The sequence below is a fragment of the Temnothorax longispinosus genome, chromosome 4 (assembly GCF_030848805.1).
Source record: "Temnothorax longispinosus isolate EJ_2023e chromosome 4, Tlon_JGU_v1, whole genome shotgun sequence".
Lineage (NCBI taxonomy): Eukaryota > Metazoa > Arthropoda > Insecta > Hymenoptera > Formicidae > Temnothorax > Temnothorax longispinosus.
In genome coordinates this window covers 2,407,642-2,423,348 of record NC_092361.1, presented here as the reverse complement: position 1 = coordinate 2,423,348, position 15,707 = coordinate 2,407,642, and the positions used below count along the sequence as shown (strand labels likewise).

Genomic DNA, 15,707 nt, shown 5'->3' with positions numbered 1-15,707 from the left:
ACAGCGCTTGGCTCTTACTTATTGTTAGCCCGTTCCACACTCTCTTTATAATTGTTACCAGAGCCTTTACACGGATTGATTATGTTTGTATCTGCGTATTTGATCTGCAAAAATACTTTATTCTGTATCTGCCACTTCCGCAAGCTCCTTTAATTCAGCTCTAAAAAATTAATTTAAGCATATAAAATAGTTTCATCTTATCATAAAAGTTACTCGGTAGATTATTAGGGACAAAATAAGTATATATAACAGCTTACAAATTGTCATATGTTGATATAATAGTACAAAAATGTTAATTAACATATCCTTTTAATTATCGTTACATCTTCGTCTTGAAGTCTTCAAACTGGTCGCTTTGCTTATATTCTTTAATTTCTGTATTAATCACTTCCGCAAACTCCTTTTACTCTCGGGATTTTCCTGCAAAAAAAACATTCTAGTTATAGTACAAGCGCATAAACGAGATTAAGTTTCGATCACACATTAACATAAAAAATTGCAAAACAAAATTTTTAGATAGATCATAAATTCAGAGCGCTAAAAATGAATAAATAAATCGAATCAAAGTATAATTAAGTATAACAATTAAGTTATAAGGTTGCACGTAAATGATAAAAATATTAATCCCGTCTCTCATAATTTGCTTTAGAGAGATAAATAAAGTGTCGCGATACTATAATTGCCGTCACGAGATGCTTATAATCGTATGATAAATCACGATCGCCTTTCGACGAGTAATATGTAAGAACCGCTACCTGTGCTTGCTCGAATGTTAATGTATACGAATGGTACCAATTGGTACCACGACAACTTTATGGAACAGCACACGTTGTAGGCAAAAGAAAAACGAGACCCAAGATCATGTATCACCTTTATAATATTGCCACCACGAAATATTAAAATAATAATTTATTCAGTGCATTTATTTGGAATTCCTCGTATAACAAATTGTTTTAATTAACTTCGATGATGATATTGAGTTACTGGTGCTGATGAAATCTGATATACATCTTATAATTTTTACTCACTTAATAATCCTTCGATTTCTTCGTATGCATCATTAAGATATATATATATATATATAGATATATATTACAGAGCAATCAAGAAACCGGATATCGTTACGGATTGTCAGTAATAAGTAAAATATTACAGCAATCAGAAACCGGATTTCGATTATGATTGGATCGATGTGTCTCGACACTGAATTTTTCTAGTTAACGGAACTGCAATTTATAGGTCTCATTTAAAATATATCAGTAGTAAAACCTCCACCACGGATTTCAATCGGCGTTCATCATCTTCTCTTCGGAACGTGTGCGTTATTCTTTGATTTTTTCGTTGTATCGGGCGTAAAAAGGCATAAATGCCTTTCCATCCAAAAATAGCCGCGCGCGCGCATCCAAGTTAAATTAATAGCTAATAATAGCTATATCTATTATTTGACTCGAACGCGACTATTTTCAAAAATGGGAAGGCATTTATGACGTTGTATGTATGTACATACAACTTACATGTAATATAAAATCTATTTTTTTTTACGCTAAAAAATGTACCATATAATGCAATACGATACATATATAATACAAAATTATAAAGTACCGTAAGGCTTGCCTCGATTTAATGAGATTATCAGGATAGCACGTAGGAGGAAACCGCGGCGTGTACGGGAAATAAGTACAGATTTAACTTGCAAGGACATGCAAAAACTTGCAAGGACTTGCAAGGACTCTCCGGTAAAACCGGCCATATTTGTACCATTGGAAATACATTCTTTGGTAGTTAAATCTGCACTTCATTTAATCGAGCCTTACAGTACGTTATAAAGTGTTTATATATTTCAGATATCTAGCTTAATAACTTTCGCTTAATGATGCTCCGTTTTTATCGAACATATAGTTACGATATCTTGATTAAGTTTAGAATCTTCCTATACTACGTTTACGCGAGCGTTACTTCTGTAGTAACTTACGATAATTCACTCGTTTACGTGGAGTTAATTATCGTAAGTTACTACAAAATCCCGTTTACGCGAAGGAAAATCCTGTTTTCGCGAAGGAATTATCGTAAAACCGTAAATAAATAACCGATATATCATATATACTTACCCTTTGATTATTTCGTTCGATTTGCGAAAAAAACCTCGCTTATCGATTAATTTATTGCCAGTAATATCTGCGCAATATCTTCTGTTTTGTCACGTACTCAGATGACGCGCAAAGCGAGCGTATATATCTACTAAAAACAACGTATATTTTTGCCACAAACATCCCGTAAACATGAATCGTAGCTCCGTTTAGGATGCATGTTTATGATGCTTTTGCAGTAAAGATATATGTAAATTGTTTCCATCAATAATATGTAAACTGCTTAAAATGGAGCCTGCAGGTGTAAATTGTTGATGCAAAAATGTAACAAATATCAAATTTGAAAAAGAAAACCGTTGCTTGAAATAAATTCAGTACTGTTGCTGCAGAGTATTTGTGGGCGCAGCTTTACATGCATTATTTATATTATTTGCGTAAACACTTTTATGTTCGTCACGAGTTTATGCACGTATATTTCGTAAAAATGGCAAGCGTATTGCTATATGGGTAGTGTTATAAAATTAATATATGCTAAATATTCTGTTCTTTATATTTCATTGAACTTGATTATGTCGAATCCTTTGCGCTTTAATTTATGAATTCATTAACATCGCCTTTGAAGCTATACTAATCCCTTTCGATTGAGAGTTTGGAAACATCATAATAATAACTTTCAATTTTAATACACAATTTAACACGTGCATAACAGAAAATTGCAGGAGTTTGATTAATATGTAACGAGAAATTTTATAATGTACTAATAATAAATTTTAAATATAAATTGTTTAATCGTTTTTTTAAATAAAAAATCGAATAAATAGTGTATTTCAACAATAATATTTATCTTTGTTTTGATAAAGTTTTTATTTCGACCGCTAATAAAGCTTTTATTATTTTTAAATTTCGAATAATTAAAGATTTATACAATTACGAAATTATATTTAGAAAATTGACGGTCAAATTAAAATCTGACTTGTTAAACATTAAATATAAGTAGGTAAATATCTAAGCTTATTACACAGTTAATACGTTAACAGAATTATGTTTAACACAGAATATTAATCATTGTTTTAGTCTCACAGTGAAATATATTTAATAGTTTATTATTAATGAAGTGGTCGAGACGCTTACAAATTCATTGCACAATCTTCCGCGAGCGGAGGAGGTTCCGCATATACATGTACGCTTTATATTCAGATAAATCTTCAACCATTAGCCGGAACAACTTTGCGATAAAAATATACGCGCTGTAAAAATAAATTAAGAAACTTCAGAAAGTGCGTAAATAAATAACGGTACCTATAAGCTCAATTCGCGAAACGTAGCAACAATTACTGCTGATTAGCACAGCGTCGATCGTTACGAACACGGCAAGATTCCGATAACCCTGGCGCCTTAAGGCCAAAATTAATTAATTTGACGATGGTTTCTGATAGTACTTTTAACGCTGAACAAAAAATTATATAGGTTTTATAGGGCTTTGGTTTTCGAGATATACAGGGTTAAAGTTTGGTAAAACTTTAGTTAGCCCTACAATCATCGTCAAATTAAGGCGCCAGAGTTATCGGAATCTAACCACGAACACTTATCATTCGTGTATCTTACATGTTTTATAAAGAAAGTACAGAGAGACATATAATTAAGAAAAAAAATACACCAGTAGACATTAGTGTACGTAATACAGCATATAAATGCGATGAGTTGTGGATTTTCGTCTGTAGTATGAGACAGAGAATATGGTCGTTCGCCGTAAGTACGAGAAACACACATCTCAAGTTACTTGCCATAAACGAAATCATTTAAGCGTACTCGTGCGGAAGGGAGACAATCGCGACGTAGCGCGGCTGTCGAAGCCTTCCTTTCGCGCTAAAAAAAATTGATAAAACGTAATATCTATATGTACATCAATACAAATGTGCTATTGGTGCGGCTCCGATCTGTTGGAAGCACTCCAACGTAGTTTATTTATCACAGTAGCACCCCGACTGACGTCACGTCTATATCTAAATCGCGCGAACGCTTCCTGAAAATCTGTGTACTCGATCGGATGAATTCAACCATTAAGAATCGTAACGATTTTAACCGCTAAACGAACCGAGAATACTCCTCTCCTAGCTCCTGTGCATATTCACAGAGTTACGGTGTACTTTGTTTCGTAAGCTAATTGTATCGTACGCGTCGACGAGACGTCGACGTCAGCACCTGCATTTTACGCGGATAATCCTACGACGCGTCTCTGTGTATGTAAGATTCTTGAGCATCCACCGTTTTACGAGTGAATCGTGCATTTGTGTTTACTTTTAATCTTTCTGCGCGAGCAATTACCGGCCTAATACGATAGTTAGGAAAAGATAATGTCCTGCTTCATCAGCTCGGTCGCGCATTTCGTGGGTCATATACCGAGATAGCTGCAGAGGATGAACGCGCCGCATATACATATCACTATCAGTATAATGACAAACCAGAAGGGCAGTGTATCTGAAATGTTAAAAAAAAAGAAGCTTATTAATTTCAATAAACTCCAAAAGTAACCGTTTAATCGTTCGCTTCGATAAGATACCTACGTCTGAACGGTATGCTGTGTATACAGATTCTGTTGTCCACGGAGATACTGACGACCGCGGTCTCCGTGTTGCTGGTAATCGCTGGGCCGTCCAGTTTCGTTGGCAAGAATTCCAGACCGGTGACGAACATGCTGTGCGCCCCGGGTACGTGGAGCGCCTTCCTCAAGCTGAACGCCACGAATATGTCGACGCTGCCCGAGAACATCGTGCCGACGGCGACGAACTTACCGTCGTCGGAAACAGCCAACGCTGACAGCGTTTCCTTGTAGGAAGCGGATTTGGCGATGACCCCGGTATGGACGTCCCATAACTGAAGGAAACTGGGATTCTTCCCCGCGACGGCGTTGGAGAGCACGAACAGATCGATCTTCGTCTTGTCCTCCGCCGACTTTCGGAATCGGCACCTTTTGTACATGTACCTCGCACCGTCCGACGGTGTCCAAGTGAGCTCCTTGTTCCTCGTACCGTCGCTCACGTTCCATAAAAAGGCCTTGCCGTCCTTGGCGATGCTCACCAGCAGGCCGCCGCCCGGACTAAAATCTAGATCGTCTATCTCCTTCCCGTGCGCGTCGAGATCGTGCAATTTGTACAGCTGCGGGAATTTCCATAATCTAATTCGACCGTCCGTGCCGCCAGTGGCCATAATCACCCCTTGCAAGCTCACCCTGACGACTCTTTGTAAAGGCTCGCCGTTCCTGTAAGCGAAGATGTTTTCTCGTTAGAAATCAGCCTAATGCTTCTTCGACGTAAATAAACGCAGCGAACTGTCTTACCCGAAAGCCGTCTGCACGCTGTCGGCGGGTTTGAGAATTAACTGCAGCTTCTTGCTCTTGACATTAGAATTGTCGTCTTTGACCTCCTCTATCCTTTCCTTCGGCGGCTGAACCTCCTCGACCTTCTCGCTGTTCCTTCTGTGCCTGAGGCCTTCCTTATTAGCCGCCGCTGTCGGTCCCTTGATCAATTCTCCGTTCTCCAAAGTCACCACTTTAGGATTCACGTTGTACAGTTGACAGTGGCTCTCTTGGCCGGCAACTATCCACGTCTTCTTGCCGTTGTTATGCGAGGCGCAGTTCATGACCACGCTGGGACCCGTCTCGTGCCTGGTCACTTCTTCGGCGACAAAGTGTGCTCCGTTGTGTGATAATTCAAAAATTTCCTGCAACAACAGACTGAATTAAAAATACCCGTATATAACGCTGATGTATCAAGGTCCTGAACCAATTTAAAAAAAAAAAAAGAACTACGAGAAAAAATCCCAGATAGTCAAATCTGTGTTGAAAACAAATTTTGCAAAAGTAGGTATATCTGTTACAATATTTATGGCAGAAATATAACGAAATCTGCTGGCGAAATGTGATGAATGAAAGAAATCAAGAGTCTGCCATTTCGTAATTACCTAAATGTCCTGAATGACGTAATACATTTAAATAGTTACGAAATGACAGATCCCGCTGGCAATCTGGGACGCTGAGAAACTCACAAATCCATTGGCAACGCCAGTCTTGGAGGAGCCGCCGCCGCCTCCCACCAGGATGTGCCTGCTGGTGAGCATCTGCAGGGTGTAAAGGGGGAAGTTGACCCTGGCCAGGAGGCCGCCTTTGTTCCTTCTGGAGGGCATGACGCGGCAGATCTCGCCGTCCAGCGATCTTCCGGCTGCTCGCGGCGTGTATCAGGTGATCCCGAAGGAACGGCGCGATATCCCCTCTGGGGGAGTCCCACTGGGTAGCCTGCCGGGATCAGCACTGCCCGGATGGATCGCGCGCGCGACGCCCGTGTCCCATCGTCGCCTCCGGGAACAGCTGTTGATACGGGAACACACGCGGCTCACGTGTCAACCAGTCACCACCGAAGACGACGGACCCGTGGACTTTGCGCGGACATAATAGCCGAGGGATACAACACGCGCGTTCCACGTTCCACGTATTCAGTCGGAGCGGCGCGCGGTTGCGCGCTCCGTTTGTGAGATCGCGCCACCGCGACGTCCAGCGACGTCGGGATTGCAGAGTGAAAAATGAAAGGGAAAAAAGGCGAAGCTGCGAATAAATCAAGAGCAAAATATTATGACATTTTACTAAAATATATTTTGAAATTTTCTCTCAATCGACCCCATTTCGTTGTTATTCCATTATTATTCCATCAATATTTCAGTAAAAACTCAGTTTCCAGTAAATTTAACTTTTCTTATATATATTTTACAGTATTATATTACATTTTATATAAGAAAAATTGTGATTTATTTTGAAACATATTCAGTAATTTTTCAGTAACTTTTATTTCACTTTTCATACTTTTAGCAAATTTCAATTTGATTGAATTCCAATGTTCCACGTTGGTTCCAGGCGAGAAAACCGATGGTCGATACCGCTTTGCCGATCGAGGGAGCTGACCCGTTTCTCAGTCAGCTGTGAGCTGCGCCGCCGAAGTGCGCCGAAGGCGCACCCGAGCCCCGCAAAATGGCAGGTGCCATAGTGCGTTGTTTTCAAGTCCCGAGGAGACAATTGGGTGAGTTTCGAGCGTCCACTTGTTATTTCGGCCACGCGAGCTGTTGCGAACCGCAAACAGGCCGTCCACGACGTAACGGCGAGCGAGCGTGGCCCCGCGTGCTTCCGAAGGCGCTGATCCGCTCGCCACGACTGGCCTACGAGGTTATGTAATTGAGAATAATTTTGCGCTATATTTAAAGGTCTCCTCGGATCGAGCTTGAGCAGCCAGCAGCAGAGAACGTTCGCCGATGCCGCCCCGGAAGGAAAGGTGAGGCTGTTACTCGACGTTCGTCTTAGTTGCCCTCCATGGCCCCACCTCTCCTGCCTCCACAAAGGCTGTTTTCCAGCAAGGTGACACAGTGCGACACTGTGCGAACACTGTGTCGAACTCTACACCGATGCTGTGTCGAAATGTGCTTCGCTGTGTCGTTGTTGGAAAGCACTGTGTCTGACACTGTGCCACACAGTGTCGCCTGTGTTCCTTGCTGGAAAGCACCCAAAGTCTCGACGTGCCCTTATCTTGTTTCAAGTCTAGCCACAATGAACGAGAATGCCAAGTGGTGTTTGCATTGTTATCGTCTTTCTTTCTGTCGTAGAAAAGAGGAGGGCCCCTGGCCGATGAGGACCGCATCTTCACGAACCTGTACGGTAGACATGACTGGCGGTTGAAGGGTGCCATGAACCGCGGCGACTGGTACAAGACTAAGGAGATAATGGACAAGGGTGCCGATTGGATCATCAATGAGATCAAGATTTCTGGTCTGAGAGGCCGCGGCGGGGCTGGCTTTCCCGCCGGGATGAAGTGGTCCTTCATGAACAAGCCTTCCGACGGTCGGCCCAAGTATCTGGTGGTCAACGGCGACGAGGGCGAGCCGGGTACCTGCAAGGATCGCGAGATTCTACGCCACGACCCGCATAAACTCGTGGAGGGTTGCCTGATCGCCGGTCGCGCCATGGGAGCGTGTGCCGCTTACATATATATACGTGGTGAATTTTACAACGAGGCGTCCAACATGCAGGTAGCCATAGCCGAGGCCTACCAGGCCGGTCTGATCGGGAAAAACGCCTGCAACTCTGGTTACGACTTTGATATCTTCGTGCAACGAGGGGCGGGCGCGTACATCTGCGGCGAGGAAACCGCTCTCATTGAATCCATCGAGGGAAAACAGGGGAAACCGAGGCTAAAACCACCGTTCCCGGCCGACGTCGGCGTGTTCGGGTGTCCCACAACCGTCACCAACGTCGAGACCGTAGCAGTGGCGCCTGTACGCATCACCGATACATTTTTCTTTCTGTTTTACTTTATTTACTTCATTCATTTTACTGATAATATTATCCGCACAGACAATCTGTCGCCGAGGTGGAGCGTGGTTCGCCTCGTTCGGACGTCCGCGCAATCACGGAACCAAGCTCTACAACATTTCCGGGCACGTGAACAATCCGTGCACCGTCGAGGAAGAAATGTCCATCCCTCTGAAAGAGCTGATCGAGAGGCACGCGGGAGGCGTAATCGGAGGATGGGATAATTTATTAGGCGTCATTCCCGGTGGCTCTTCGACCCCCGTCATTCCTAAGAGGTAAACAAAGAGATCCTCGACGACGATCAGATTTACGTTCCGAGAGTCACGAGAATCGGAAAATTTTAGTGTGTGCGACACCGTCCTGCTGGACTTCGACGATCTCATCAGGGTACAGAGCTCGTTCGGCACGGCCGCGGTGATCGTGATGAACAAACAGACGGACATAATCAAAGCCATCACCCGTTTGATAAGCTTCTACAAACACGAATCATGCGGCCAGTGCACACCTTGCCGCGAGGGAATCAGTTGGATGTACAAAATACTGAGAAGGTGGGCGTTGATAACTTTATCTCGTTCATAAAAAATTATTATCCGGTTTTGTAACAATTTTGTTTTTTTGCAGATTCGTGGAAGGTAACGCCGAGACACACGAGATAGACATGCTATGGGAGCTTACGAAACAAATAGAATTGCACACGATATGCGCTCTGGCGGACGGTGCCGCGTGGCCCGTGCAGGGTCTGATCAGGCATTTCAGGCCAGAAATCGAAGCGCGCATGAAGGAACAGAAACGAGCGGCGTCAAGTTGAGAACTCGAGCGAGATAGAAACAGATTAGACGGAATATAACGGCAGAAGATATTTAGAGCAATCCTTGTAAGATTTTATATTTATTTTCGGTGTATATAAATGAATCTAAACACAATAGTCACGATTCCCCTGTAATGATATTCTTCGAACCCGGGCTATGTCCTGGAGGTTCGACTAATAAAAGAAATATAAGAGAAAAACTGGCTATATTTCTATACGTGTCTATATACGTAAATTGTAAGTAGACGTGCAACTTAACACGATCGCGTATCGCACGGGTTTACATTGAAAATATCGTAACGTTTAACGTTCACATTTACGAAGGAAAGTAAAACCGGCGAAGCAAAGTGCTTGGAGCAAAAGTTTTCGTTTAATGGCGGTCATTCACCGGAAACCAGGAGAAATAATCGTATTCGGGCGCTTTAGTACGAAAGGAAAATTGATACTATGCTTTTAAGATTGGTTTAATAGCGTGATATTGTTAAGGAATTTATAAGTTCTAATCTATCCTGCACAGATCGCGCAAGCGATCCATCTTACCTTTTCAAAGATGACACTCGGGATGAAACAGCAGCATAAGAATATGAACTGGCCGACGTGAAGTTTCCAGAGAGAGATATACGACCTCGGAGAGAAGGTCGTGTGCGCAGAAGTGTGAGAAGATTCGATTTATCCTCGAATACTTCGCCGAGTTTACTTACAGCCGTACAAGATAACATTTACCTCCCGCGTTTTCTTATGCAAACAGCGTGCTCTCCGTTACGCGGTTTTTACGAGACTTATGTTACGCTTTGCATTGCGGGGCTCTCAAAGTAACTTGCCACGAGTTATGGCAACAGTATAACGGCATCCGGCGATGAATTATGCGAAATAAATGATACGACTATTGAATGGAAAATATTTTTGCCGGAACACCGGAGAATGAAGCAGGAGGAGCCGGCCGCTCTCCTCCATGAATCATGCATACGATCCACTTACGAGCTCGGGGTGAAACGTAAAACCGGGCACGTCCGGAGATGAGGATGTTCGCCGGTAGTTTTATCGAACGATACTTTGCATTTTATTCGTTCATCATACAAGAGAATTCACTAGCGCTAAAACGTTCCGCCGGCTACAATACGGATAATAATGTGACTTTAGATACGGTACAATGTGCGTATACAATACATATATACAAAAGCACGTTCGCTTGTTCCGCAGACCGTTGCGTCTGCTCTCCCTGTCTCTCGTTTCTCTCGCACTCGCACTCTCTCTCTCTCTCTCTCTCTCTCTCTCGTTCTCTCCCGCTCTCTCGCTCCCCTTTCTCGCTTAGCGCCACTAAAGTCGGAACTGTCTTTTTCGCGGTTTCTCGAATTATCGTTAGTTTACTCTTAAATAATAGATTTAAGCTAGCCGTTACATTCTCGGGGTAGCTCGTCTCCTCTGGCGAGCTATCCCGCTTGTGTTAGTAAGCGCACACACTGTCTTTTATGATAGGTCCGTTGTGTTACGTTATCTCCGTCTCTCTTATTCTCTTTCTCTATGTATACATATATTATATATTATCTATACCAAATCCATTTCATTTCGTCGCGAATCCGATATTACGTTCCCCTTTATCTTCGCATCTCCTTTATTCATGACTCGCGGGCAGTGATGGCAAGATTGGTTTGTCCCAAGTGCTCGCTCCAGATTGAAAAAATGTTTAGGCACGATACCGATACACATTTTCCTTGAACATTTTTAGGCACTAACCCATTGTATATATTATAACCAGCGTTAAACCTTAGGTAAAGAGGATAACTGCTTCTTCCGATAGTCGTATCTTGATCATATCGAGTATCCGATTTCAGGAAGAATCTATCAAATTAATAGCTATGCCAGCCCTAAAAGCAATCGTCCCTAAGGCTCTCACGCTCTCGTTTCTAAAACTAAAACGGGGAAGCTATTCTAAAGATATATATATATATATACTTAGCAAACACACAAATTTTTCGACCGTGTTCTAAACGTAAATTAACAGCGTATATACGTCGCGCGGCAGTGCGAACTTAATTTAATTTAAATCTCGTTGATACGGCACGTCGTGGCGTAATAATCGCAGGTCATAGCACTTGTCGTCGAAGATCATCCCTCGGCAAGCATCCAGACGCGGTCGCGCGTGAATTGGCCCCGTTTAGAAAAGAGAAGTGTCCCGGATTATGACGTTTTAAGAGTCGAAGAGTCGCTAATTTCATCGGAAGGCATAGTAATCTGATGCATTCGCCGCGTCTGTAGCTTCGCCCAATCGTTTCTGGATCACTTCCCATCACTGCTCACGACGACTTAACGATCTCTCTCTTTCTCGACGCCAAAATACAGGCCTCTGAAGCACCGCGTCACACGCGGAGCTTGTCTGCTCCGTGTGTTTTGTCGCTTCGGGCCCCGTCCCTGTCCGCCCGTTCTTGCAAACACTTCGCGCCGCGTGTTATCGCGCAACGCGTGACGCGAAACAGGCCTCGTATGCGCGTACGAGGGCTTCTTCGACATCGCGCGTGTGCAGAACACAATCGTCATGAAATAAAAAAGCTCACGAAATAGCAATTTCTGCCGATCGATCCCTGTGGTACACGCATACGCGAATCGGAGCGGACAGCGGACGAAGGACGGAGCCTGACAACGTGGAAGCTGGCGGCGGTGGAGAAGACGCACAATGCTTCTCGCGTGTCCTTCGCGGCCTCTCGAAGACGCACGGAGACGAGAGAACGCGACGACTTTGTATAATAAAATAAAATTGTAGCACGCGCTTATCCACTCGCTCTCGGATTGTACTTGTTTTGCGAAACACCTTGTCTCTTCCTTCTGTCCGGCCCGACCGCGCGCGCGGACGGGCCGCGCTCTTCTCGAGGCCGACGAGGACGTCTCGAGAAGAGCGTTACATTATGCACGATATGATTGAAAGCTCGCTGGTCGCACGCTCTTTGGCATGATCATTGGCTGTCTTCTGGGCAAGATCACGCTTATTGTTGGAGAACCCTGCCGCTGGACCCGCGCCACCGCGCGCACTGGTTCCCCACTTAAATATCTGCCATAAAAATAGATGCGCCTCTATCGCGGTTGCCGCACGTCAGTCCCCTACCCTATGCCCACTTCGGGAGGATACGGTTCCATCTCCTTCGTCTTACTCCTCCTCTTTCTCCCCCGATCGGCGTCTCGCCCCGATTCCAAGGAGTCTATTCTCGAAACCGTGCGAAAGAGCGTTGCGCGCACGTGTGAATGGGAATCGGACCGTCGCGTCGTCCTCAATGAGGAACGTAGTCTCATCGTCGGTGAACGTAAGAAATAATGCCGTTTACTTACTCGCGCGCGCGGTCTCGAGAATACGATACGCAGTCGGCGGTGTCCTTCGGAGAACTTGGCGAACTCGGCGCGATAGGAGACTGACGATCGCGAGTAACAGAGATACCATATCGGGGAGATTTCCTCTAACAGCGTTAATATACCATTAATACCGACGTTTATTTCTCTGTTCCTCTCGATCTCTCTCCCTCTCGTTCAGATTCACGATGTTTTACGGTAATCTTTCTCTTAACGAGTATACTAGCGATACACAACCACTGTACGATAATACGGAAAATCGCAGGGCTTCGTTGAAATTGTTCCAAAGCCGATCCCCGCCGGGGATAAATTTATCTCCCAGTTATAGCTGACTTCTGTCAAGCCGGAGTATTGAGGTGGATTTGATGCCAAAAGCAACACCGCCGCCGAATATAATCGATATCGCCTATTCACTTCCGTCCGACCGAAGTCGAATCTCGAGTCAAATTCGAAGCCACGACGGTGATTTACCGAGAACATCTCCCGAGAACGTCGGATCGAGTCAGGACGAAACGCGTCACATACATATATACTACCGCTGCTCCGCGCCCGATCGTTTATTCTCGGATGATAAGACATTGCTTCTGCAAAGCGCTGGAATTTTGAGAAATGGATCGAGCGGGTATATCTCCCGTGAATCAAAATGTTGCCGTAAGATCGGGGGGAGTAAGTCGCGCGCGCGAGCCGGACGACTTCTCCGCGACTATAGAAAATAGACGAGAAACGCGCGGCTTTCCACGTTTCTACGTCATAAATCAAGATGAATGATACGATCCATCGAAATACCATGCCATCTCCGACAGACGCATCAATCTTCCCTTACATGTTAGGGGTATCTCGCTCCAGTGGCAGTGACTTTTTAACCGCCGCTGCTCATAAAAGTGGCCGAAGACTCTTACCGCGATTTCCAGAATATACATTTGTCTCAGTCTGCTGAGAGCGTTCGTGCAAATAATTTTTATATACAATTTCTATCGCGCGGAATCGTAACTAATACGAATCTCGTCCGTATTACAATCAAAAATTAATCATATTCTTCTGCATATATCGCGAATTGAAATAAAAATAGAGTTAACATCAGCCTTTGCCGCCTCGCTGTACGCCCGTATTTTTATCGCTAAAACATTTCGATAAATATTCCAATAATGTAATCACAGATCGCCTATATTTGTTACAATATACCTTTCTGAGGGGGGAAAAAATTACTATTCGTCATTAATTCGGAAGCTACAACGAAGTCCTGCGACTTGTATGATCCACATTGACCGACCCGACCGTGCAAGAACATTCTTATGGCTGTTACGCGGAGAGAAACGATCGTAGGAACAATCATTGCACCTTATTACATCTCGACGTGACTTTACTGCGTAACTGTACAAGGCGCTCTAGGTTTACTCGGAGGAAACGTGGTTGATTTGAGAAAATCGGAACATGATCCGCGGCAAGACAAAAATAACAAGTAATAATGATCTGATTTATTAGCTGGCTCCCAAAATCAGGACAGTTTTACGTAGGTAATAGGATCGGTAACAACGGTTGTCTTTTGTCGCTATGATTAATCCGCATAATAACGTCGCGTCTCGGACCGTTTCCCCGCGCAAGATCGTCCGCGTGTGAGGGATTTGCGCGACTCTCTGCCAGAAATATAATAACGGAACGAGAACGACGTCCGCGCGCGCGACGGGCGAACTTGCCGCGAGAGAACGAGCGGTGACATTTCTGCGCGTAAACGGCGGGCTGCCGTCGGAATTGGTTTCGCGATAACGCCAAGTTGTCGCATACATATCGACGACGGACGACGCCGACGACGGACGACGACGAGTTGCAGAAATGTAAGTATCGAGCGACGTGAGATTGTTCCAGCAATCCCATTTCTCTCGGGCCGCAGCACCCCGAAAAGTCCGACGGCCAAGTTGCAGGGGTATGCACACGTCTCTGCTTGCCTACTGTGTGTATACGTTTGTGTGTATGCGTATTTGTCTACATGTACTTGCTTGCGCACGATGGTCAAGATCGCTCATTGGCGGATGGAAGGCACGGGGTAAGGATATCAAAAGGGGGGGTCGAGACTCAACGACGGCAATGACGACGATCGCTCGCCGAGGAATCCGCGTGGATCGTCCTCGATCGCGTCGTCCGAACTATCGATCGTCGCCGGTCCAATCGCTCGCCGCCCACGCGGGCAGAGGCGTCTCGTACTCCCATCCCGGGCCGCAGTAACGCCACGCGTGCAGATACATCACCAGGTCCGACGGCTTCGGGTCCCTATACTTGACTTTGCACTCGTAGCAGTGCGGGTCGACGGTGACCTTGTCGTTGGCGAAAGTGGAATCCGGCGGTTCCGAGCCCGTCTGCGTGCCCACGGTGACTTTGAGGGATTCCTGCTGCTGCGGCTGTTGTTGTTGCTGCTGCTGCTGCGGCGGCAGCGGTGGCGGCGGCTGCTGCTGCTCGTCCTCGACCAGGCCCGGGGTGGACGACGGCGAGGAGCTGTTGTCCTTGTCGCTGCCGGAGCCCAGCATCCTTTCCTCCAGCTCGAGCTTCGGCTTGAACAGGCTCATGTCGGAATCGCCGTCCATGCCGAGCCAGTTCTCGGCGTTGTGGATGCTGATGAGATCCCGGACGAGCTCCTCGTCGGTCTTGCCGATGTTACCGCCCTTACCCTTGTGCGGGCCGAAGACCACGTGATTATAGAGCGGATCGTTCACCACGGGATAGCCGAGGTACTGCAGATGCACGCGGATCTGGTGCATGCGCCCGGTCTGCGGCTTGCACAGCACCACCGACGACTTGCCGTTGTAGCTGAGACGCTTGAAGCGGGTGACGCAATCCTTGCCCTTTTCGGAGACCTTGCAGACGCCGATCTTGTAGGAGACGACCTCGATCGGCTCCGAGCAGATCACCTCCTCCTCGGGGAACTCACCCTCCACTCGGCACACGTACTGCTTGTGGACCTGGAACGTGGAGACACGGCATAGAACACACGGAGCGATTACGCGCGGTCGGCTCGTCGTGTTCGCCAACGTAAGCGTCTCCCCCGTCGTTCAACGACGGACGAGCGACGCCAGCTGTGCGACGTCTCTCACGTTTTTTTCCTCGCATACCCGGAGACGCACACGACTTACGCAAC

At 45.5% G+C, this 15,707-nt stretch overlaps 3 protein-coding genes across 6 annotated transcripts in view; 1 reads left to right on the top strand and 2 right to left on the bottom strand.

Moving 5' to 3' along the window:
• Positions 1-3,174: 3,174 nt before the first annotated feature.
• LOC139812426 (guanine nucleotide-exchange factor SEC12) lies at positions 3,175-6,592 on the bottom strand. Its single transcript, XM_071777233.1, has 4 exons — positions 6,132-6,592; positions 5,425-5,807; positions 4,652-5,346; positions 3,175-4,565 (listed from the first exon to the last, which is right to left on the bottom strand). Exons 1-4 carry the CDS (start codon positions 6,267-6,269, stop codon positions 4,480-4,482), a joined length of 1,302 nt encoding a protein of 433 aa, XP_071633334.1. The 5' UTR covers positions 6,270-6,592; the 3' UTR covers positions 3,175-4,479.
• A 412-nt stretch (positions 6,593-7,004) lies between these two features.
• On the top strand, positions 7,005-9,444 carry Nd-51 (NADH dehydrogenase (ubiquinone) 51 kDa subunit). Its single transcript, XM_071777231.1, has 6 exons — positions 7,005-7,153; positions 7,335-7,402; positions 7,731-8,399; positions 8,479-8,711; positions 8,781-8,984; positions 9,058-9,444. Exons 1-6 carry the CDS (start codon positions 7,105-7,107, stop codon positions 9,242-9,244), a joined length of 1,410 nt encoding a protein of 469 aa, XP_071633332.1. The 5' UTR covers positions 7,005-7,104; the 3' UTR covers positions 9,245-9,444.
• An 836-nt stretch (positions 9,445-10,280) lies between these two features.
• LOC139812423 (pseudouridylate synthase RPUSD2) overlaps positions 10,281-15,707 on the bottom strand; it is a 121,773-nt gene continuing 116,346 nt past the window's right edge. For all 4 annotated transcript variants that reach the window (XM_071777228.1, XM_071777227.1, XM_071777230.1 and 1 more), the window contains one exon: positions 10,281-15,531. In XM_071777228.1, coding sequence (XP_071633329.1) covers positions 14,722-15,531 — 810 coding nt within the window. In that variant the 3' untranslated portion in view covers positions 10,281-14,721. The remainder of the gene's footprint in view (positions 15,532-15,707) is intronic.